This window comes from Thermomyces dupontii (assembly GCF_041956625.1).
Source record: "Thermomyces dupontii strain NRRL 2155 unplaced genomic scaffold VTN31scaffold_4, whole genome shotgun sequence".
NCBI lineage: Eukaryota > Fungi > Ascomycota > Eurotiomycetes > Eurotiales > Trichocomaceae > Thermomyces > Thermomyces dupontii.
This window is the reverse complement of record NW_027192310.1, coordinates 1838421-1861032: the sequence shown is the minus strand read 5'-3', so window position 1 is coordinate 1861032 and position 22612 is coordinate 1838421. Positions and strand designations below refer to the sequence as shown.

The following is a 22612-nucleotide window of genomic DNA, read 5'->3' as shown; positions in this document are numbered from 1 at the left end:
TCGAACCTGCTACTGTACTCTACCCTCGACGTTGAGGATCTCCAAGGGCGATCCGATTCTAGACCCCCTCTTCTTGGATCACGTGATATGCATGTCATGCGGGAGAAGAGCCGAAGTCACGTCCAGACACATTCCAAATTTCATGCAGTACATGGACCTTCCCAAGAGTACTATGTACGTAGGGAGTAGATCACTCCGGCCGGTATATAGCATCCTTGCACAGCACCGCAACCTTTTTGAAGAACCGCCGCCACTCAACCGGATCCCCCTTGGCCTTGGTGAACTCCACCTCGTAGAGCCCCTCCCCAACGCTCTCCACGACGATGTTGCCGTGCATTTGGCACATGCGCTGGTCGCGCGTTGCCACGCGGATGACTACCGGCCCGCCGGTGTCAGTGCCCACCCGCGTCTGCACAGGCACGCCCAGACGGTTCAGCGCCTCGCACAGCAGGTGCACTAGGAGTTTGAGCGCCCACACGGAGAAGAAGCGATTTAGCGTACGAGCGGGGATGATATCGCGGAACTTTTGCGCTCGCTGCGTCCGGCTGAGCGGCACCGACGGGTGCGGGCTGAACTGGGACAGCGACGGCTCGTCCTCGAGCCGGTCGACGAGGGTCCCGTCGACGAGCGGTTGCGTCGACGAGACGCCAGCCATCAGCGGGTCGTCCCAGTCGACCGTCACGTCGCTCTGCAGCATTTCTGGCTGCGTCGACGCCAGTCGCACGTCGCACGCTGCGGACGTGTCCGGAGGAGGCGCCCGCTGCGACGACGTGGTGGGTCGCAGCGGGTCCTGCGAGAAGTCAATATGTAGCGATTCGAACATGCTCGTCGCCAAGTTGATCGAGTCTCGGAGCTTGCCGTCGCGCGACATGTATTTGTTGGGACGCGTAAACCACGGATGCCGGCGCACTTCCTCCATGGTGAATCGGCTCTGAACGTCCACCCGCAGCATGCCGCGGAGCAGGGAAACCACCCCGGGCGGCAGCTTCTGCCACAGCTCATCGGTGGTGCGTCCGTTAGTTGCCACGTATTCACTAAACTCGTAGCTATTCTCCGTTGGGCTGTCCCAGGGCGTATTCCCGGCCAGCAATACGAAGAGCACCACGCCGCAGGACCAAATGTCGGCGAAATCCGCGCGATAACCGCTGCCCTTTGTCTGCCCACGGTTGCTGCATGTGATGACCTCGGGCGCGATGTAGGGCGGGCTGCCGCAGAGCGTGGTGCACAGCTTCGTCTTGCCATTGTACTCAAACACGGTCGCCAGGCCAAAGTCGGCGATCTTGAGGTTTCCGTCCTCCGACAGCAGGATATTCTCCGGCTTGATATCGCGATGCCCAACACCGCGCGAGTGCATGTAGCTTACAGCACTGATTAGCTGGGTAAAATAAAAGTGTGCAATATCCTCGCCCACGCCGACGTCCGCCTCGATCTTGTCAAAGAGATCTCCGCCCTCGGCCAGCTCCATCGCAATCCATCTCCACGTCGCGTCCTCGCCGGTGTGGAAGAACGAGATGATGTTGTTGTGGTCGCCGACGTGTTTGTGGACTGTTACCTCCATCTGCAGCTGTCGCGCTGAGATCCTGCCCCGGCGAGCGGCATATTCCTTATGGATGAATTTGACGGCGAAAACGGGCGTGTCTTTGTCGAGCGGGCAGGCCTTTTTGATGCTGTCTTCGTCAGCCCGTCGCCTTCGAACACGGACTAGTAGAATTTTCATACCAGGCATAGGCGCCCTGCCCGATCGTTTTGGAGACAATGCGGAACGGCAGCTCCGTGGGCAGCGGTGCCAATTGAGAGTGCTGCATGGGGCCTGCTGGGTCAATACTCCAATAGTCCAATCCGGAGTCGACAGATGAATAGGCTGAAAAGTCTCGTCCGATGGTTCTGGGGCGCGTCGGGCCGCGAACCCATTTGTCCGTTTTGGGAAATTTGTTTGCCTGCCCCGCGTTGTCGCGGCGACGCGAGGCACAAACTCTTTGAATTGTGCAGACTTACGACTGGAATCGTGCTTGAAGCATGCCATTCCATGCGTCGGCTTCGTAAAAGGGCGACTGTGGTTGGATCGAGGCTTGGGCGGATTAGGCGGCACTAGGGAGGCTGGCCAACCAAGCGCCGTTGGGGTCCTGTTGTGGCATGAGGATCAGTTCGTCATTAATTCTGCCCGTCGTTAGTAAATCATTCCAATTGTTCTTCTCTCGATGGAGTCAATGCAGATTAAAGGGTGCTTCGACTTGTACGGTCGCGTTGCCTGGCTCGAGGCCTGGCGACATGCCAACTGTTGTAGTTGACAGAGAGTCGAGACTGTGCGAGATTTGATCGAGTATCTCCCCAATTCCAAAGCGACTCAAACAGAAATCTGCTTCTGACTGGTGAGTTATTGGATCTAAAGGCTTTTCGTGAGCACATCCATGGTGGTATCGGGGTCAAGCATCACACCCGTGACCGATATTATTCATGCTTGAAGTCATTCCTCATGCACCCGGTATCTTTGAGAGTCCGATCCCTTGTAAATTTTTGTGCAGATAAGTTAGTATCTCTCGGGGCTGGCCGCGATGGCGCATCCCAGTCGTAGATTTGACGCGGATCTCAGAGATGTTCATTGAAGTTTGTCTGGGTAGAGGGGCGGCACGAAAGAACCATTCGATATCGCGGTGAGGACATACACCTGCGGGATTAGACAACCTGTTCTCTTTGAAGCCTATGCGAATGGATGCAATGTCTGTTTTAACAGGTCAGGAATGGAGAGGACCTGAGATCGTAGCGAGATGAACGTTGAGGATCCAATCTTTGAACGACGACAACATTATGAAGTAGTATGAACTTTGCAAAAGTACTGTAGTCAATTAAAGCAGGATTCACTGCCAATGCCGCAAGTCACTCTGTAACTGTGTATTCAGTATCCACTTCTCTCAAAGAGAGTTCAAAGAGTGGTGGTGAAAGTGAAAGGAAAACCCCGTTGCCGGGGTGAGGAACGAAAAATAAACAAAATAAACAACGCCTGGGTTAATTTTCTTTCCAGCGCCCAACACGACAACATCATCAGCAAAAGCAGTGCCTGAATCGCACTCCAAGATTTTCTTTTTTTTATTCGTTACTGAGTGTCTCTCTCTTCTACTGCTCAAGCCCCAGTCTGTCTGCATTCATTTGAAAACCCCGCAAAATTCGCATTCACTTGTTATCAGTTGGAAAGCTTCCATCGTATCACACCATGGACTACGCAATGAACGATTCGCAGACCTTGCCGGTTGAAACACAAGAAGCCTCCAAGTCAGGAACATCATCCGCACAGAGCGTCACCAAACGGTAGGTATGATTGCAGCGCCTGCAAAGATCACCCTTCCCTCGTCCACCCACGAATGCTAACGACCTCCTTTCCTTCCAGCCTCCAATCCGAGCTCATGCAACTAATGCTCTCTCCTTCTCCCGGCATCTCTGCCTTCCCAGACGCTGACGGCAACCTCCTATCCTGGACGGCGACGATCAACGGGCCCGCCGACACCCCCTACGAGAACCTCACCTTTAAGCTCTCATTTAGCTTCCCCGAGAACTACCCTTACGCGCCGCCGACGGTGCTGTTCAAGACCCCGATCTATCATCCGAACGTGGATTTCTCGGGCCGAATTTGCCTGGATATTCTCAAGGATAAGTGGAGTGCGGTGTATAACGTGCAGAGTGTGTTGTTGAGTCTACAGAGTTTGCTGGGGGAACCAAATAAGTGAGTTTTTTTCTAACTGCTATGTTGAGGTCTCAATAACTGACGAAGCCGTTCAGTGCAAGCCCCTTGAACGGTCAGGCCGCCGAGCTGTGGGATAAAGATCGCGAGGAGTTCAAGCGCCGCGTGCTCGCCCGGCACCGTGACGTTGACGAGGTCGAGTAAGCGAGGTTTGCGCGTGATACATGATGCAGGACATGGAATTCTAGCTTTTAGGGTCGACTGCATGTCAGGAGGCGTTGCATTGGTCTAGGGCCTGGGACATGGAGTTTTTGTTTTCATTTGTCGGTTTTTTTGTGGTTGCTCGAGCGATGACACCAATCGTCGTTGATCATGACTCATGACTTATCCTTAATACAACTTTCTTGGGTAGTATCTACAATAGCATGGAGTATAAACATGCTACTTTTGGAATTGAATGAATACTATCATATCTCATACCTACAAACTGCGACAAAAATTGAAAAAGAATTAAGAGGCAGGTGCTGCTGAAGAATACTTGACCTCATCGGTAATCAGCAACCCTGCAATGGCGGCACTTGTCAGCGTGCTCAGCGCCCCCGTGAGCAGCGCGCTGATGGCTACGCGCGAGATATCGCTGCTCCGACCCGGAGAGATCTGCGACAGCACACCAATCTGATTACCCAGGGAGCCGATGTTGGCGAAGCCGCACAGCGCATAAGTGACGATAAGCCGAGACCGCGGGGACAGACGGGCGTATTCAGGATCAGTCTGGAGGGCGTTGTAGGCGACAAACTCATTCTAATGCCATTTAGTGACACTTTGCAAGGGAGACAAAAACAGGGGAAAGGGGGAAGCGTACGGCGATGAGTTTGAGGCCAATGAGCTTGCCCACGAGATACAGGTCATGCGTGCGTGGTACGCCCAACAAGAATGCAATCGGATAGCAAATGTACCCGACGATCATCTCGATGGTCAACGGCGGGTCGTCGATGTTGAGGTACCGTCCCCACCAGCCCAAAAGCCCATTGCACAACGCAATCAGTGAGATGATGCAGAGCAGCGTCCCACCGATCATGCCCGCAATCTTCAGACCGAGCCAGGCACCATTGGCGAAGGCCTCGAGCGCATTGGCCGGACGACGGGTTTCTTCCTCCTCGGGGATGACGACGCGGCCCGAGGTCAGCGTCTCCTCGGTCTCGGGCCAGCGCATCTTGGACACGGCGAGCGACGCAGGGATACTCATAACGCAGGACGAGATGAGCGCCTGCGGGTTGACGCCCATGCTGACGTAGGCGACGAGCACGCTACCAGCGATGGTCGCAAAGCCGGAGCACATGACCTGGTGCAGTTCGGCCAGGGTCAGGTGCGGGACGAAGGGGCGGATCAGCATGGCGGACTCGCCCTGACCGATGAACGGGGAGGCGGCCGCGACGACGGCCTCGGCACCGGACACGCGCATGGACCAGAAGAAGAACACGGCGAACTTCTTGATGAACCACTGCAGGATGCCGTAGTAGTAGAGCAGCTGCACCAGCGACACGAAGAAGATGATGGCCGGCAGCACCGTGACCAGGAACCAGGTAGAGATGTGCTCGGGCACGGGAATCGTCGTCAAGAAGCCGAAGCCGTCCTGGGAGAAGTTCAGCAGCTCCGTCGCCATCTCAGAGACGAAGCTGAAGATGTCGAACCCGGCGCGCGTGCGCAGCACAAACAGCGCGACAATGAACTGCACCAACATTCCGACGATGACGGTGTGCCACACGATGCGCCGTCGGTCGCGCGACGTCACCCACAGCGCGAAGAGCAGCACGACCAAGCCGAACAGACTGACGGCTCGGTTCTCGCGCGTGTTGTCCGCCGACTCCTCCGATACAAACGCCCCGATCAGGATCACCACCACCACCAGCAGCGCTGCGGAGGGCGTTCGCGCCTTGGGGGGGATCAGCTGCACCAGCGGCCGCGATGTATGGTCCCAAACAAAACGCATCGGCTTCGTCACAATGCTGATGGGCACGTAGAAGAAGACGATGCGCAGCGTGAGCGCGAGATACACCAGGAACGGCTTCAGCCAGCCAATGTCATAGCGATGGAGGATCAGACCGGCGATCCACCAGCTAGAGGCATGAGCATTGGCGGAGAATCTTGCTGCGAGATGCACTCACCCGGTAAACAGCAGCCAGACCACAGCATAGATGATATGCGGCAGGTACCGCCGCGAAAACCGCTCCCACCACAGCCGGCGCGGAGACTTGTCGGTCTGCAGGTCTTCCACGTCGCCCGTCTTGTCCAACGACGTCTGCTCAACCGCGTTGGTATCTTGGAACTGCTTCTCCTCAATCGGCGGAGCCGGATTGGGATGCTCACTGGCAGGCTCGTGCCGGTACTCAATGGACTTGCGCTCGTCCGTCATGGCTCATGAGCTTGGGGAGGGCAAGAGAGAGACAAAGCACAGTTGTCCTGGCTGACAGGGAAATCTTGCCTTCACACAGCGGAATCACAGTGAAGGGACGTCTTCCTCTTAAGGCATCCAGGCTCGTCTTCCACCTCGCATGTGCCCCGGACCTATTTCGCGGCCTGCAACACGCGACCTTATTTTTTTTTTTTTTCTACGGCCGAGGAAAATTTATCTGACGGAGGCCACCCGCCGCCATCTGCATGCTGATAAGACCACTCTGCCAATGACGCCGGCTCTTTTTGAATGAGCTCTCGGCCCCTTGAGCATTCAAATTGCGGATACTGTACATATTCAATGTGCGGTGGGTCGACTGCGTCAAACCGTGGAGAGCCGAGTCGCTTTGATGGGCGTCGAACCACGCATCCAACCATCGCCATGGGGACATTGAAGCCGATCGATAAGCGACAGATGTAACCCTGGCCCTATCAACTTATCAAGCCTGATTGCTGGAGTCGAGTCGGGTTGTCGATTTTTTCCGTTCCAGGAATTTGTCAACCCTAGGGTGACCAACGCCAGTGGTGCGACTCTGCAAAAGCTTCAACTGGGAAGAGGCTTTTTTACTACATCCGACAGTTTGCCACTTGAGATTTGGTCCGCCGGGAGACTGCATATGTACAGTATAGTATCAGCGGGTTATCTTCAAATGACAATAGAGGCATCGTGGACCAACCAGAATGCAGACTGCATCTCAGAATGATTTACGAGTAGTGGAAGTATAAGTACTAACCTTACTCCGTATGGTCTCATTGTATGCATGCACTGAATCCTTCTGCTTGTTTGACCAGTTGACCAATCTTGATGGGAAGACCAAGTGAAAACTGGAATTGATGCACTGGGGCAGATCTTACCTTATCAGGGTCACGTGCCACTTGCCAAGCAAAGGAATGTAAGATTGTCCACGCTAGTCCCAAGATGGTTGGTGCCAAACAAGCTATCGGCCCCGTAGCCAATTTTAGTTTAGCGCAGAATCTAGTCTCTCCACTAAGCCGAATTTGACTCGAAACTTTTTGGAACGGCCCCGCCCCCAGTCTATGTTCAACGATCATTGGCTAAGATAGATCGTCCCACGCATGGAGTGACGGAATGAGCCGACGAGATGCGTCGATGGCCGATGCTGACCGACGCGTCTGTCGTCAATTGCTCAACGATTTCAGCCTCAGGCTCAGACAGCCTCGGATGAATGTTGTCAAGATTCCTTTTCGGGGAATATACGGAGTACACGTTCGCAAGAATCCGAGTACTCACAGAAGAGTATCAGCGCAGAGTTCAGTGGTTCTGCCAGCACTGAGCTCGTCGCGGCTGAATTTATAGGTGATACGGTCCGTCCATTGCAAGTCGACAAACGATAGTAAGAATTTTCGCCATGATTCCTCCCAACGATGACGCAGAATGGGCGACCGAGCAAGGCATCCCTCCAGTCGACGACCCGGCGGTTCAGAAATACCTGGATTCCCGGCAGGCCTTGATTGACCTGGAGCACGACCAGCGTCATGGTAACTCGAAGAAAGAGTGAAGTTCCCATCAAAAGTCGCTGATAATTCGCCCCGCTAGATGCCAACTTTCGCAAGTCCATGTCACCCGTTGTCGCAAAGGCATGCCAGATCGTGTCGCACATCCGACAAAAGGAACAGCGCGAGGTCTGGAGCCTCGATCCCAACCTCGATCCCGATGACCAGATCCTTACCGACGAGGTCTTCTACCCCGGCGCGATGTTCACCACAACGAAGAAGCGCGTGCAGAGCACGAAGCTCTGGCGCATCGTTCGCCAGATGCCCAAGGGCTCGCTGCTGCATGCCCATCTCGAGGCCATGTTCGATTTGGATTTGCTCGTCGACCAGGCTTTCTCGACGCCGGGTATTCACATGTACGCGCCGGCGCCGCTGCTGACAGCCGAGGATTTCGATCGTGCTCCGTTCTTGTTTCGGTATGCTGCGACTTCTGTAGAGGAGTCCAGTGGGACGCGTTCCATCTGGACCGCGGACTACACACCGTCTTCATTGATCCCCATCCAGAACGCGGCTGCGACTTTTCCCTGCGGAGGCGAGCAAGGCTTCCGGACATGGCTCAAAGGGCGCATGATGCTTTCGCCGGATCACGCATACCGGCACCACCACGGCGTGGATGCCATTTGGCGGTACTTTTCCAGATGTTTCCCAATCATAGGGTCGCTTGTGTTCTACGAACCCATCTTCCGTCGCTGCTTTCGGCGCCTACTGGCGGAGCTTGCCGGTGACGGCATTCGCTATGTAGATTTCCGCGCGGCCTTCGTGTTTGAATATCGGCGCGAGGGCGTGGAAGAACCAGAAAAGGACTACCTCGAATTCTTCCGTGTCTCCAAGGAGGAGATCGACCGGTTCAAGACCACCCCGGAAGGGAAGCGCTTTTACGGCGCCCGCATGATCTGGACATCGCTCCGCTTCCAGTCCAACCGCGAGATCGCCGACAACATGAAGCAATGCATCCTGGCAAAGAAGGCCATTCCAGACATGATCTGCGGGTACGACCTGGTCGGCCAGGAAGACGCCGGACGACCGCTTGTCGACCTGATCCCGCTCCTGTTCTGGTTCCGCAAGCTCTGCGTCGAGGCACAGGTGGAGATTCCCTTTTTCTTCCACGCCGGCGAGTGTCTAGGTGACGGCGACTCGACCGATCATAATCTATTCGATGCCATCCTACTCGGCACGCGCCGCATTGGCCACGGGTTCTCCTTGTTCAAGCACCCCTTGCTTATCGACACGGTCAAAAACAAGAACATCCTGATCGAGTGCTGTCCCATCTCCAACGAGATCCTGCGCCTGACAGGCTCGATCAAGCAGCACCCCCTGCCGGCGATGCTGTCCCGCGGGGTCTCGGTATCGCTGTGCAACGACGATCCCGCGGTGTTTGGCCATGGGCAGAACGGTCTGACCCATGACTTTTGGCAGGTCGTGCAGGGTTTGGAGAATGTCGGTCTGTCCGGACTGGCGGTGATGGCGCACAACTCGATCCTTTGGAGCTGTTATGAGGACCAGAGCGCGAGCGAGTGGCAGTCGGAAATCCGCCGCGGAATCACGGGTGATGGTCTGAAAGCCCAGCGGTTACGCGAGTGGTACGCAGAGTTTGAGGAGTTCTGCCAGTGGGTGGTGCAGGAGTTCGGCGGTGAGGTTGACGCAAAGAACTAAGTAGTTAGAGCGAGAGCGATATCAAGCTTGAGCTGATGCGAACTTTTTAAGTAAGATAAACTGCATGAAAATCAAATCTTGACGACTTGGAAAGCACAGGAGGAAATTATTCCCGTGATTCCGTACTGTCTTGTAGTTCTGAAGTACATACTACTCTCACCTAGTTAAACATCCGAGTAGACTTCTCAAGTCGGGTATATGGCCACCTCAACGCCAACATCGGTGCAAGACTGGCATCACTCCCTCATAGCGTCCACTTCACTTCTCCAGCGCTGATTCGCGCCGTTCGTATCGCGGTCGGGCAGCTGGCAGCATAATCTCCGCCAAAAGTCGTGCCCGCCTTTTCTCCCACATCTCAACCTCCGATTCCGTACATTCATGCCTTCAGCATCTGTCAATCCCCGAGCCCTTCATCCCTTCGCCAACACGGGGACATCTCCGATGTCGACCTCAACACATTTCTGAGCCTGCTTCGGCTCTGGTCGTGTCCCCGGGAATAGAACAAGAAAGATGGACTATTTCCTGCCATCGTTCGTCCAGAAGCGGCTGCTCCGATATGCGCTGTCCCGCTTGGAGCTTGTCGATACAGATGCTCTGGACCTCGACGCCCTCGGAGTTCGATGGGGCCAGCGGAGCAGCTTTGAGCTGCGCGACGTCGGGCTCAAGTTACCGGTACGTTGCAGGCATCGTGATCGCCTCATGTGATGCTATTGAGTGAACGATAAAGCTGACTCGGCTTGCTTGTGTATTACAGAAACTCGCCTCTATACTCCATTTACCCCCGACATGCGAACTGCTCAAGGCCCGGATAGCTCTCCTTCGGGTCACCATTCCCGCGGATATCTACAGTAGCGGCATCGTCGTCGAGGCGGACGGAATCAAGGTGCATGCCAGACTGTTGTCCGCCGACGATGACGCCACCGGCCTTCCGACATCGCGGTTGCATGGTCAGCACACACGCACAACGGCTGACAATGACGACGGCAGAATCCCGACGACCAACGATCTCGCCCAGTCCTTTCTCGAGTCCGAGCCCCGCGAGAAGAAGGCGGAGCTGGAGGCGGCCATCTCATCGCAGTCTCAACATTTGCAGCGCCCGTCCGGCACCCCTAGCGATGACGAGGAAGAAGAGGATCTTGGTATCGGAAGCGAGGGCGTCTCGCTGCCCAGCTTCATCGCCGCCTTTCTCAAGGGTGTCGTGGACAGGCTGCAGGTCAAAGTGACGGACGTCACCTCCCGGGTCGAGATGGACCTCCGTCAGGATGCGCCGATCAAGAGGGCCCCGGAGGACAGGCCAGACAAAGTCGCTGCTGTGTTCACACTCCGGGAGCTCTCCGTCGGCGCCGTCATCGATGGGGCTTCCGGCCAGGAAGAGGAAGGGGCTGGCTCCGGCAAGGTCCCCAGGAGAGAGATCTCCCTGAGCGCGATCCAGGCCCTACTAGTGTCCGAACCCGTCGTCTTCTCCAACTACGCCCGCTTCACGGCCGACCCATCGCCGCCATCGACAGAGCCCTCCCAAAGCGACCATGACCATGACCCCGTGCTTGTTGGGGATGATTATGGGGAGCTGTCCGAATCCAGGCTTTTCTCCCACGAGGAGGCAGAGAGCATGTATATGAGTGCTATGAGCTATGCCTCTAGCGACTCCACACCTTCTATGCCAGGATCGTGGGATACATCGGAGGCAGTGTCATACCATACAACTGTCCCGGCTGCCTCGACATCCGCATCGACCTCAGCCGTTGCATCTACTCCTGCGAATGATGGCGCTCCTACTCCTACTATCGACCGTCCTGATACACCCGTCGTGAGGCAGGGTAGCCGGGATGTCGGTGCTCCCAGTGCCCCGACCTCACCACACACGATGTCTTCCCGGCCTGTGGAAACCTCGTCCGAGGATCCAGAGGTTGCTCGTAGAATCCTCGACATCAGTAAGATTACCGTGTTGGTGCCAACCGCCGAGCAGCCAACGGAGATCAATGAGCCAGATACTCCATCGTCCCCCGTTCGCCAAAGCCCCAGACCTGAATCTGCCGACGCAAGACTGTCCGCCAGTATGACATCGTCTTTCATGGACAGCAGCTTCAGGGCTACGACTTTTAATTTGCCAAGGAGATCTCGCACCGACTCTTTGGCTTCCATAAGAGTCGAGGATTTCGCTGGTGAGGTTTCAATCCAGGAAAGTCCGGCGTCAAAGCCGTCAAATGCCATCGAAATCAATGTTGAGGATGTCTCTGTGCAGTTTGACATCGCCACTGGGTGGTTGCTTGTGAAGGTCAGCCAGAAGGTGCTGGGCGCCTTTGCGACCAAGTCCGATCAGAAACGACCAGAAAGCTCTACGACGCCGACAGCCAACAAATCTCAGAACCTTCGATTCTCCCTTGGGAATTGCTCGGTGAAGTTCTTGGAACACTTGATAGGTTTTCCGTACCATGGGCACCATGCTCCGCAGAATGACGCTCCAGTGCAGGGTATCATTCTGCGCGCGGCGATATCTGGCTTGAAGGCTGATGTGTTGGTTATCAACGAGCTATCGAAACTCAACGTCAATCTGGGAAAGTTTGTCCTGGGATACGCTTCGGAAGATTTCATATCCTTCAACGAGGACCTGAAGATGAGAGAATCTGTCAGGGACGTGCTGGCGCCAACCCATGCAGAGCTGTCCTTGTCCATCGTCAAGTCCCCTAGTTCCGCAAGGGCTACCATAACCACGCTACCCTTACACTTGAATTTGAACATCCAGCGACTGGAGGAGATCCTGGGCTGGTTTGGAGGACTAAGCACGATTCTGGAACTTGGCAGCTCCATATCTTCCATGTCTACAGTGCGAGGAGACGAGCCGCGGTTCTCGACCTCGTCCCGTGGCGTGCACTTCGCAGGTGTCCCGGACCCTCGGCCAAAGACCCCGCAGACGACGTCTTCTTCATGGAAGGTGAATGTAAGATTGGGCGGTCTCGTAGTCGACTTGGTCGGCGAGAAATGCTCGCTGAGGTTGAAGACGACGGCCGTCAAAATGGTCAGCAGGTTCGAAGGCGTTGGGCTACAGATCGACAAAGCCAAGCTGAGCGGGCCACTTTCAACCGAAGACGACGGCGATGCGCCCGGCAAAATCAGCTTCAACAACATCCGGATCGAGTACCTCTTTTCCCCCAAAGAGGTCGATCTCGATCGTCTTTTGTATTTGATCACGCCGTCCAAAGACAAGTACGGGGATGACGACGACATCATGCTGGATACCCTCCTCAGGCAGCGTCGCCAAGGCTCTGTAGTCCGCGTCACTGTCGCCGCGGTGAAGTTGATCGTCAGTGACACGCAAGAGCTGAGGCTCCTATCGCATCTTCCAGCAGAGATAGGCAAGCTGTCGAACGTTGCCAAGTACTTGCCTGATGACGACCGACCGGGAATCATGACGTTGGCTCTGATCCGTGAGTTCGACGGCCAGCTGCACGTTGACAACAACGTTGGCGATCTGCAGGTCCGGTCTCAGGATCTCGAAGTGGCGCACGTCACTCTTCCCGCTCTCATCGCCGCGCAAATCAAGCGTCTTAGTCTGACGAGAAATGGAGACGAGGAGCTTGTGGGGGAGGCACTACAGCCGCCGGCTGAGCAAGGCATTGGACAGCCCCCTCTTCCGATGATCATGGCGCGCTATATTGCTGACGACGTTGATCCAACGGTGAAGGTCAAGCTACACAACCTACGAGCCGAGTACATTGTCTCAACCTTGGCAGCTTTCTTGGGACTGGGTGGCAACAGCACGGCTCAGGAATTTGCAGTCGGCATGGCCAACTCGGTCGCAAGTTTGGCGGACCTTCCCGTCACCCACCGTCATCAAACGTCGTCTGCTCCCTCCGAAATCTCCAGGCCAGATTCCACCAAACCGTTCCGGCTGGCCGTGGCGTCAAGGGACTGTGTCATTGGGCTGAATCCCCGCGACATGCCCGCGAAGGGTTTGATCGTACTGACCTATGCCAAGTTCACGAGCGTCTTGCAAGAGGATGAGCCCTCCGAGCTGGTCTTTGATATCAAAAAGGCAACCTTGATGATTATCGATGACGTCCGAAACATCGATTCCCCGGAGAACCCAAGACGAAAGATTCCCGGGAACAGTCCACAAGTTCAAGCATTTGCCGACATGGGCTACGTTCCAGTTACCTACATGTCATCCGCTCTGGCCGATGTGAAGATCTATAACACGGAGGAAGGAAACAAGTCGGTCGATGTAGAACTCCGCGATGATCTTCTTATTCTGGAGACTTGCGCCGACTCGACGAAGACGCTGATCAATCTATTCAATGGTCTGGTTCCTCCCACACCGCCCAGCACGGCCGTCAAGTATCGAACGGAGGTGATGCCCCTTCAGGACATGCTCGCGTCCTTCACAGGCGATGCCTATGCCACGGAACCTGTTTCTGATCCGGAGGCGCTCGCCGCGGTGCCTGACGAGGACGATGAAAGGGGCATCGCGGATGAACTTGAGTACGTCAGCGATTTCTATCCGGCGGGTCCTGGCGCAGCGGGAGATCCTGAGCACGCAACCGGTCTGGCGGCGGATTCGTCACAGCCTGGCCACCTCCTGGATAGCGTCCATTCCGAATACAACATCACACTGGACTCTAGCGTGACTGGACTGGAGTTCCGAGATGATCATTTCGCGAAGCAGTCGGCCGTTGGAGGCACTGCGCACCGCTGGGATTCGACGCATAACACGTACGAACTGACCAACGATGTGAAGATAAGCAGTAGTCCGCTGAGAGTGCGCGTGCGCGACGTGCATATCATCTGGAACTTGTTCGATGGGTATGACTGGCGACGGACACGCGACGCGATCTCCAAGGCCGTCAAGGATGTCGAGGCTCGGGCAATGGAACGACGTGCGCGTGCGGCGAGTCGGTTGTCACCCGACGAGGAGGAAGAAGAATCCGTGATTGGAGACTTTCTCTTCAACTCAATCTACATTGGGATTCCCGCAAACCGGGATCCACGTGAGCTCTCCCAGGCAATCAACAACAATATCGACGATCTAGCGAGTGAGACTGGGAGTTATGCTACCCAGACGACCGTCACGGGCGCGACGGCTCGGCGACACAGCAGCTCGCCGTCGGTACGAGGCAAGAAACTGCGGCTCTCCCGCAGCAAGCATCACAAGATGACGTTTGAGCTGCAGGGGGTCTCGGCCGACGTGGTCGTGTTTCCACCTGGGTCGGGCGAAACGCAGAGTTCTATCGACGTGCGAGTGAACAACCTGGAGATTTTCGACCATATCCCCACGTCGACATGGAAAAAATTTGCAACGTACATGCACGATGCGGGAGAGCGGGAAAGTGGCACGGGCATGGTGCATCTGGAGATTTTAATTGTGAGGCCTGTGCAGGAACTAGCCGCGTCAGAGATTGTCCTCAAGGTAGTTGCTTCCACAAGTTGGACGATTGATTCCGATCTAACAAACAATGGCAGGCTACGGTCCTTCCATTACGTCTACATGTGGATCAGGATGCGTTGGATTTTTTGAGTCGGTTCTTTGAGTTCAAAGACGAGAACGAGCAGGCTCCGAGCGCGCCAGGAGATGTGCCGTTTGTTCAGCGGGCGGAGATCAACGCCGTGCCAGTCAAGCTGGACTTCAAGCCCAAGAGGGTCGACTACGCAGGACTTCGATCGGGCCGGACAACGGAGTTTATGAATTTCTTCATCCTCGACGGAGCGGACATGGTGCTGCGGCGGGTGATCCTGTACGGCGTGTCTGGCTTCGACAAGCTGGGCCAGGCGCTGAACGACATCTGGATGCCGGACATCAAGCGAAACCAGCTGCCGCGCGTGCTGGCAGGCATCGCACCGATCCGGTCGCTGGTGAACGTCGGCAGCGGGTTCAAGGACCTGGTAGTAATCCCGATGCGCGAATACAAGAAGGACGGGCGCATCGTGCGCAGCATCCAGAAGGGAGCGTTTGCGTTCGCCAAGACGACGACCAACGAGCTGGTCAAGCTCGGTGCGAAACTGGCCATCGGCACGCAGACGGTGCTGCAGGGCGCGGAAGAACTGCTCACGGCGGAGTCATCCCGGGGCGGCGCCGCGGCCGACAGTGCTGGCGACGGCGACTCCTCCGCGGACGAGGACGAGCCGAAGCAGATCTCGCACTACGCGGATCAGCCGGTCGGCGTGGTCCAGGGCCTGCGGGGCGCCTTCAAGAGCCTCGAACGCGACCTTCTGCTAGCGCGGGACGCGATCGTCGCGGTGCCAGGCGAGGTGGTCGACAGCGGCAGCGCGGCGGGCGCCGCGCGCGCGGTCATTCGTCGAGCACCGACGGTCATCCTCCGCCCGGCAATCGGGGCTACCAAGGCGGTTGGGCAAACCCTATTGGGGGCCGGGAATGCATTAGATCCTGCGAACCGGCGTCGGATTGAGGACGTAAGTTCCTTTCGTTTCCTGATGAATCGAGCAGAGGCTAACTCAAAGCAGAAATACAAGAGACATTGACGGCGCAAAGCGGATGGTTTTTCGTTACACAATTTGATTTCGATAGAGCAAACAAGATATCCTGATGCATTCCGGTTTGTTTTTGTTGTCTTTTTGCCGTTCATGACGACCTCACCCCATCTGTGACGACGTGACGACGGAATGACGGTACATAAATTGGATTTTAATCAACCATGCATAGGCGGTTGAGATTGTTTTTGTTCGCAGGTGTACAGAGTGATCAGTCTTTTGCTTTTTCATTTGATGTCTTTGTGGATTACCTATCTATGGAAAGTAGAATGCATGCAGTGGTCAATGGACGATTTGTCAAGAACTACGAAGTAGACTACATAGGTACATGCTCGTAAGTGGCCAACACGAACTACCGCCTGTCATTGCCTCAGTGCCGTTAGGGGGGAGGTGTTGGGTGCCGCGGATACCTGAGAGGTGCTGTACTTACCTACCTCATCATCATTACATTCCGTACCTGTTGGATACTCGTATCAAGGATGGCATTACTGGTTTGATACATGGTCCTCATCAGTCATGTGACACTCGCTTAGGGGCGATCCCACCAAAGGCGTTCAGAGAATTTCCAAGGTTTTTCGTCTTCAGACACTTACGCGCAATACACACATCCCTGTACTCGTCACCACTACTTACATACCTATACTTTCTCGCTCTAGTACACGTCATTACAATGTTTACACTGGCACGTAGCTGTGGATTCCGCACAGTTATGAGCCCGGATTTGCTCTGAAAGTGAACAACGGGAAAAGAAGTCCACAGCATCAATTCGGATCTGAACTCATCACCACCACCAAGATGTCCAACACCACAATCAAGCTCACGGGCCCCGAGAACTGGAAGCAATGGCACGAGCGCTTCGTCTCCGAAGCCAAGGGCAAACGACTTTGGCATCATCTCATTGACCCAAACAGCCTGACCAAGGGCCAATTTTTATGCCCGCTCCGGTTAAGCCGACGATTGAAGACTTCCCGCGGAAGGCGAAGGCTGCTCGGTCCCAGTCTACGACCTTACGTTGCAGCTCTGTTCAGTCAGCACCGCTACCTACGGAGGAAGCGTTCGAGCTGGAGGAGCAGCGCCCGGTCACCGTTGCGGACTTGACCGAAACAGGTCAAAGGCTGTACGAACACGCCGAGAAGACCTGGAGGTTCGAAGTTAACCAGCACGCTGTCGAGTCCGATGCGATTAGCCACTTGACTCGGTGGATACGGGAAACAGTCTCACCAGACATCTACGGTGTCACATGCTTCTCAAGCGACAATCTGGATGTCTGGTACACAAACTTGAAGGAGCGTGCGGGCACGCTGGAAATTGAGGACATGCACCTGGCCTTGAACCGATACGACAAGGCCCGTAAACCATTGGTGCGCCGTCCAAAAAATATGCTCACTTGGGTCCGCCGGATAGCATGGTAGTAGCAATCGTCCGGAGGTCCTACGGCCAATACGTCCTGAATTACGGCGCGAAAGATCTGCCAAGTTGTGACGCGGGCAACATTTGCGAATTTTCACATCCGAAGAAATAAGTTCACGTCCTGGGTGAAACGAAGGCCACACAAAGCGAATGCGTACATTTGGCATTTGCGATTGGGCCACCCAGGCCCCAATGCGCTCGAACAGTACCTATCAAGTGTCAGTACAATACATTACCAGTTCCTCGTCACAATTCGCATCATTTTCGTGCTCGTAACTGAATCCTATCGGACAGTTATGAGCCCGGATTCGCTCTGAACATTCTCTGAGTACCGGGTTTTCGAGGTTCACAAAGCATCGACAACGCTCGCGACAAGTCCGTCATCTTGACCCGCTGTCGCCATCCTTTTGCTTACACACTGATATCCTTTGTTGAGGGCAACTAAAGTCATTGCCAAAATGCCAAACAAGACAGTACAGCTCACCGGCCCTCAAGACTGGAAGGCCTGGAATGAGCGGTTCATTGCCAAAGCGAGGGCAGAAGGAATTTGGCACCTTATCGACCCCGACAAAAGGTCATAAAAGACAGCGCTCTGTGAGATGCTTGCTGTGTGCCGGAGGACATACTCTCGACATATTATGTACTAGTCGAGGTCACGTGACACAGTCCGTTCTACTTAGTAGTCATATTCCTCTTAACTAAATTTATTAATCGATTTTATTTGATCACGTGACTAATTGGTCCACTTACCGTACTCCGTACAGTACACCGCTAGTCGCTTGGCATCATGTTTAAGTCAGCGGCAAGAAATCGATCAAGGTGCCGCGGACATCGCAGGCAAAACGGAAGACTATTTCGATAAGCGAGACGTAAAGGTCAATAACATGGCGACGGATACAGCCTCGGATGCGTGCAGATGCAAGCCGACCTTGAGCTACATAGCATTGGATTGTTTCTTGTGGCGCGTATGAGAAAGGATGGAGAGAAGTGTGAGGAGCTCAGTCGAGCGCGGCCGGTTATCTTTTTTCGTCTGGGAGGAGACTCACCAAGCCCGGGTTTGTCTCTTCCACAGACAGAAGGGTCGTCTCTGGGTCAGGCATATCCGCGTCTTTCGATGCCTACAACGCGTCTCTCAAGTGTGAACACATCCTTATTTTCTTCAACTTGGTCCCGAAGCCTCTGTTCTCCTTTCAAAGTGACGCTCACCGGTATTTCTTTTCCACCTGCTCTTGAGGAAAATGCGCGAAAGGCTCTTCTCGCTGGAGGAGCCGGTGTTCTTCGGGTCCATGGACGAGTATAATCGGAGTATAATCGGTATAGGCCATTTGTGAGCAACTTCTGGACGCCTCACCACCCAGAACCTACCTCGTTTTCCAGAGTGGTGTATTTTACCGGTGCCTCCTTCACAAGCGCCGGAAGACCAAAAGTTCGTTTGGCTTTTCCTTTGAATCTGCTCTCATTGCACTGACCACCTGCAAATAGGCGCTCTGTAAGTTTGGAGGAACGCAAACACACTGCTTCTTAGCTCTGTTCAATTGCTCCTACACACTTTGCATCTGCGCTTGATGCTGTGCGGTGGTACTATCCGAACCCTCATGGAATACGCGTGGGAGTCCAAACGCGGCGCTGTTAGCAGACGAACCGATGACGAAGGAAAGCACAACCTGCCCCGGAGTCGACGGTAACGTTGCGGGCGGACTTTCCGAAGAACGTTGAAGAGTTGAGAATACTCAACCGGCGAAAGCAGCGTCTTAACCGGGACAGACCCTGAGGAACCCCCAGGAGCGGTCATGATCGACGGGGAGCCCCCCTGGAATACCGCACGAGCTTACAGGGATGTGGACACCCCATCTCTGGCTCCCTGCCGGAAAATTCAAGCACCCCATTAAAGTGCGTGATTTCCACTGAAAGAAGCCCAGTGAATATCCCCTCCTTTGCCCCTTGAGCCAACGCCAGCAGTTCGGCCTCAGTTGTCGATGTAGTCAGGGTATTTCGCTTGTTGGCTCGCCATGCAATCATCGCACCGTGCAGCTTGATCGCAAGGCCTTGACTGCTTTTACGGTGCATGGCACGCTGCAATTGACGTTCACATGGATTTTGCCTCTGGTCCAGCGGAATTCTGATGTTCGGTGTGACGCCACCGAATCGACATTCGGACCGAGCTCGGGAGTCGGTGATCCATCCAAGAGCTGCGGGATACTGCTGTCAGCACGAAGCAGCGAACAGTATCTGCGCGGATTATGCTCGACTTCATCAGGCTAATTTCGTTGGCGGGATTAAAGGTATTGGGCTCGAGGTGTGGGATTCTCTCCCCGTGAAGTCCGTCCGGATCAACATCATCCGGGACGCATTAACTGAAAAACGATCTGAGACTGGACTTCCGGAAGACGCATCAAGGGGGTCTAAATATCTGTCCTCTTTACCAGGTGAGCCTTACTGGACATGTCCACCCCGATGGTTCTCGTCTTCCCTTCACGTTCTATCTCGCGCTGCTTGGAACCGGATTTCGGTGCAGCGGAAGGAAACGTACAGCTACAGCCCGAGAGTTCCGTGTACAAGCTACTAGAAAGTTGTGAGGAGTAGGTGATTTCCTCTAGTCCTTGGAGGTGGCAGTAGTATCTGAAACTTGCTCAAGCCTGGGAGGCGAGGAAGAAACGAGGTTGTGTGGAGGATTCGCTTGGTGCGCTCACGTAAGCAGTCACATGACTTATTTAGTTCGTCCTGCGGTGATTTGACCAATAGCAGCTCAACTGCCTTGGATTTGGAGGCTCTTGCACCTGAGCCTTCTCATGGTCATGCTTTAAGGAGCTCAAGATAGTACTGTATGAGGATGAGCTGCCGAGCATTCCCATACTATACATTGAAGATTCAAACTCTGCACCGTTAGACTCAACCCCCTCGGGGCAAGTCGCTGTCCCGTATGTTTTTGTACTCCGTAGGCTGCTGCTCCGGCCACATCTCTCTCGCCGGCACTCTGCAACCGATCCGAAGCAGATCGAGCAGTAGAAGTAGAGGAGTATAAAAAAGTCCCTTGTGATTGTGTAACAACTCAGTCGAGATAATTGAATCATTGGCCCCGGGCCTATCCACGCAGTACCTACCTAGCCTTCACCCGATCCCCGGCATCCTGGGTTGTGCCACGCTCACGCAACCCTCGGGAGGCCGTCCGATCTTGCATGCATATGACGCAGAATTCTCCCTGCACGCGATGTGATTCCACTCACCGCAATGGAGGAGGCTAGGAGCCGAGGGGGTCAATAAGTCCTCGGGATCGATAATCTTGCAGTTCTGCATGCTGGTTGGCTAGACGCAGCGTGGCCGGGAACGAGCGTCAGTACTGGGTTTTAGGGCTTGATTGGTGGGTTAGATTTTTCAGATGGGTTTCATGGCTTCTGTTTTTTATTTTGACTGAGCTTTGAGGGCTTATTGATTGTTTGCAGGGTGTCCGAGTTTCTAACTTGAACGGGGCCCTATCGGATTGCTGTTGTGTTTCGCTGGTAGTGTGGGTGTTAGTTAGGTATGTGTGTTGCGTGTGTGAGTTGTACCCGATGGAGTTGAAGGGAACGGTAGGTGCTCATGAGCTTATGAACAGTAGTATTTTACGTGGATGGCAGAAATCGGGGTGTTTGGGCACGGAAGTTTACTTTTTGCTGAATCGATGCCAAAGGGGTTTGGATTCCTCTTTCTGAGGGATCATTTGACCCTGGATTTGCGGAGATTATCAGAAGAAAAAAAAGTTCACCAGCCTCTCCCTCTATGTAGGATGCTATGTTGATGTTAAATAAATAGCATACTTAGATCTTGGTCTCCATTCCAGCCTCCCCCAAGCCAAGGATCAACCATGGCGATCCCCATGCACGACATCTGGACCAACAACGCCTCCTCCCCAGATCTGCCGCTGGCACTACTCGGCCCTGGCCCTAACCCTAGCTCGGGCTACTTGTCGCTGCATGGCTACCGGAAGCTTCTGGCCCAGGAATCTTCCCTGTCTGATGAAGCCTCATTTTCGCTATCCTCGTCGTCGCCGGGACTGCCACGACGGAGCCTGCGAAGAAAACCCGCAACGGCGAACCTTCATCAAATCTGTCGCCGCCAGGATGTTGGCGAGGGATTACCCTATTTGCCTTCGTCGTCTTGCTCCTCTGCAGTCTCATCGGCACCGTCAAGTCCGCCTCCGCTGTCGGTGGTGTCGAGTTTCTCGCAGTCTGTCATGACGCTGCGGAGTACGACGAATATGACGACGCCGCCGTCGTCATCGGCATCGTCGGCTGTCTCACCGATGGTGAAGCAGCTAGGCGGGTTATCTTCCCAGTCGCGTAGAATGGTCAGCTCTCCAGTTCCCATTCCATGATTCTTGCTGACGGTCAAATTAGGATCCATTCCATGCAAGGCTAGATCATCATCACACTCTTTCCGCCCAAGCCGCGGTGGAGAAAAGGTGTCCGCCGGACAACGAAACAGAAGACAGACCGGACAACAGGCCTCTTCTGCTGAACTTCCACGGTACGTTTTTTGAAATCCTGAACCCGCGGGACTCGTTGGCTGTGTCCAACATTGAGTCCGCGCAGCAATCGACCAATATGCCGGACGAAGAGGGATTTTCGCTCTCCTCTCTTTCCTCCTTCTCCGACGACGACGGCATAGATTCTCGTCACTCTCGCCGTTGGTCATCAACCGCCGAGGCTGCTCTTTCTTCTCTCCCAGAACCGCTCTCTGTGGTCCCGGAGGCCGAAGATCATTCCGTGCCGCCGTCATGGACGCCTCGATCCGCTTGCGAGTCTCAGGATGTGGAAGCCCTTCCGGCTATACCTCCAACTTCCGTGCCAGGTCGCTGCGACTCGGCGCCACCGACGACGACCCCAGCAAAGCGCGTGGCTCTCCGGGACAAACTTTCTCATTGGCTTGCCGGGTCTGAAAAAGGAGCAAGAAGAAGACTTCTGGACTGCCGCTGGCCCTTATGTCTTGGCTGCGATGATGATCGGAAGTCGGGTCTTTCAGCCAGTACCACTAGTGGGCTGGGACAGGGTCACGGTTATGATGAAGCGGGTTCCCGCGTTATCTTGCGCACAGCAGCGGAGTTGGAGAGTGATATCAATGGTGGTCGGCAGATTGTTGCGAACCGCAGCAATGTGTCCAATCGTGGCCGGCAATTCGACATCGATTGAGGAAGCTTGCTGTTCTGCCTGACAGATTTTGATGGACATCGATCAGACGGGCTGCGTCGATTCAGTCGCCCCGCTCGGGGGACGATGATGGGCCGAGCCCAAGGTGGGCTTCTAGCAAGGTGTCCTCTCTGTGTTTTTTCAATCGGAAACTTTTGCGCCGTTTGAAATCCATCCGCTGGTCCTTTCACCTTGAGTCTCTGCTTCGAACTGAGCAGCTGCACTGCCTGGCAATAAGAAGCGGCTTCGGAAACAAACCCCTTAA

General features: G+C 54.8%; 7 protein-coding genes across 7 annotated transcripts; 5 read left to right on the top strand and 2 right to left on the bottom strand.

Moving 5' to 3' along the window:
- Nucleotides 1-190: 190 nt before the first annotated feature.
- On the bottom strand, nucleotides 191-1805 carry VTN31DRAFT_5201 (uncharacterized protein; the record flags this gene model as incomplete). Its single annotated transcript, XM_069405675.1, has 2 exons — nucleotides 191-1667; nucleotides 1720-1805. The coding sequence occupies 2 exons, from the start codon at nucleotides 1803-1805 to the stop codon at nucleotides 191-193; spliced, it is 1563 nt and encodes a 520-aa protein (XP_069260714.1).
- Nucleotides 1806-3208: 1403 nt separating this feature from the next.
- On the top strand, nucleotides 3209-3877 carry VTN31DRAFT_5200 (uncharacterized protein; the record flags this gene model as incomplete). The annotated part of the gene is made up of 3 exons (XM_069405674.1): nucleotides 3209-3303; nucleotides 3383-3715; nucleotides 3772-3877. The coding sequence occupies 3 exons, from the start codon at nucleotides 3209-3211 to the stop codon at nucleotides 3875-3877; spliced, it is 534 nt and encodes a 177-aa protein (XP_069260713.1).
- A 306-nt stretch (nucleotides 3878-4183) lies between these two features.
- Nucleotides 4184-6086, bottom strand: VTN31DRAFT_5199 (uncharacterized protein; the record flags this gene model as incomplete). The annotated part of the gene is made up of 3 exons (XM_069405671.1): nucleotides 4184-4474; nucleotides 4536-5790; nucleotides 5839-6086. 3 exons carry the CDS (start codon nucleotides 6084-6086, stop codon nucleotides 4184-4186), a joined length of 1794 nt encoding a protein of 597 aa, XP_069260712.1.
- A 1408-nt stretch (nucleotides 6087-7494) lies between these two features.
- Nucleotides 7495-9292, top strand: VTN31DRAFT_5198 (uncharacterized protein; the record flags this gene model as incomplete). Its single annotated transcript, XM_069405670.1, has 2 exons — nucleotides 7495-7624; nucleotides 7683-9292. 2 exons carry the CDS (start codon nucleotides 7495-7497, stop codon nucleotides 9290-9292), a joined length of 1740 nt encoding a protein of 579 aa, XP_069260711.1.
- Nucleotides 9293-9802: 510 nt separating this feature from the next.
- Nucleotides 9803-15766, top strand: VTN31DRAFT_5197 (uncharacterized protein; the record flags this gene model as incomplete). Its single annotated transcript, XM_069405669.1, has 4 exons — nucleotides 9803-9964; nucleotides 10047-14696; nucleotides 14750-15697; nucleotides 15749-15766. 4 exons carry the CDS (start codon nucleotides 9803-9805, stop codon nucleotides 15764-15766), a joined length of 5778 nt encoding a protein of 1925 aa, XP_069260710.1.
- A 941-nt stretch (nucleotides 15767-16707) lies between these two features.
- Nucleotides 16708-17187, top strand: VTN31DRAFT_5196 (uncharacterized protein; the record flags this gene model as incomplete). Its single annotated transcript, XM_069405668.1, has 1 exon — nucleotides 16708-17187. The coding sequence occupies one exon, from the start codon at nucleotides 16708-16710 to the stop codon at nucleotides 17185-17187; it is 480 nt and encodes a 159-aa protein (XP_069260709.1).
- Nucleotides 17188-21026: 3839 nt separating this feature from the next.
- VTN31DRAFT_5195 (uncharacterized protein) lies at nucleotides 21027-22350 on the top strand (the record flags this gene model as incomplete). The annotated part of the gene is made up of 2 exons (XM_069405667.1): nucleotides 21027-21509; nucleotides 21559-22350. The coding sequence occupies 2 exons, from the start codon at nucleotides 21027-21029 to the stop codon at nucleotides 22348-22350; spliced, it is 1275 nt and encodes a 424-aa protein (XP_069260708.1).
- Nucleotides 22351-22612: the final 262 nt, after the last annotated feature.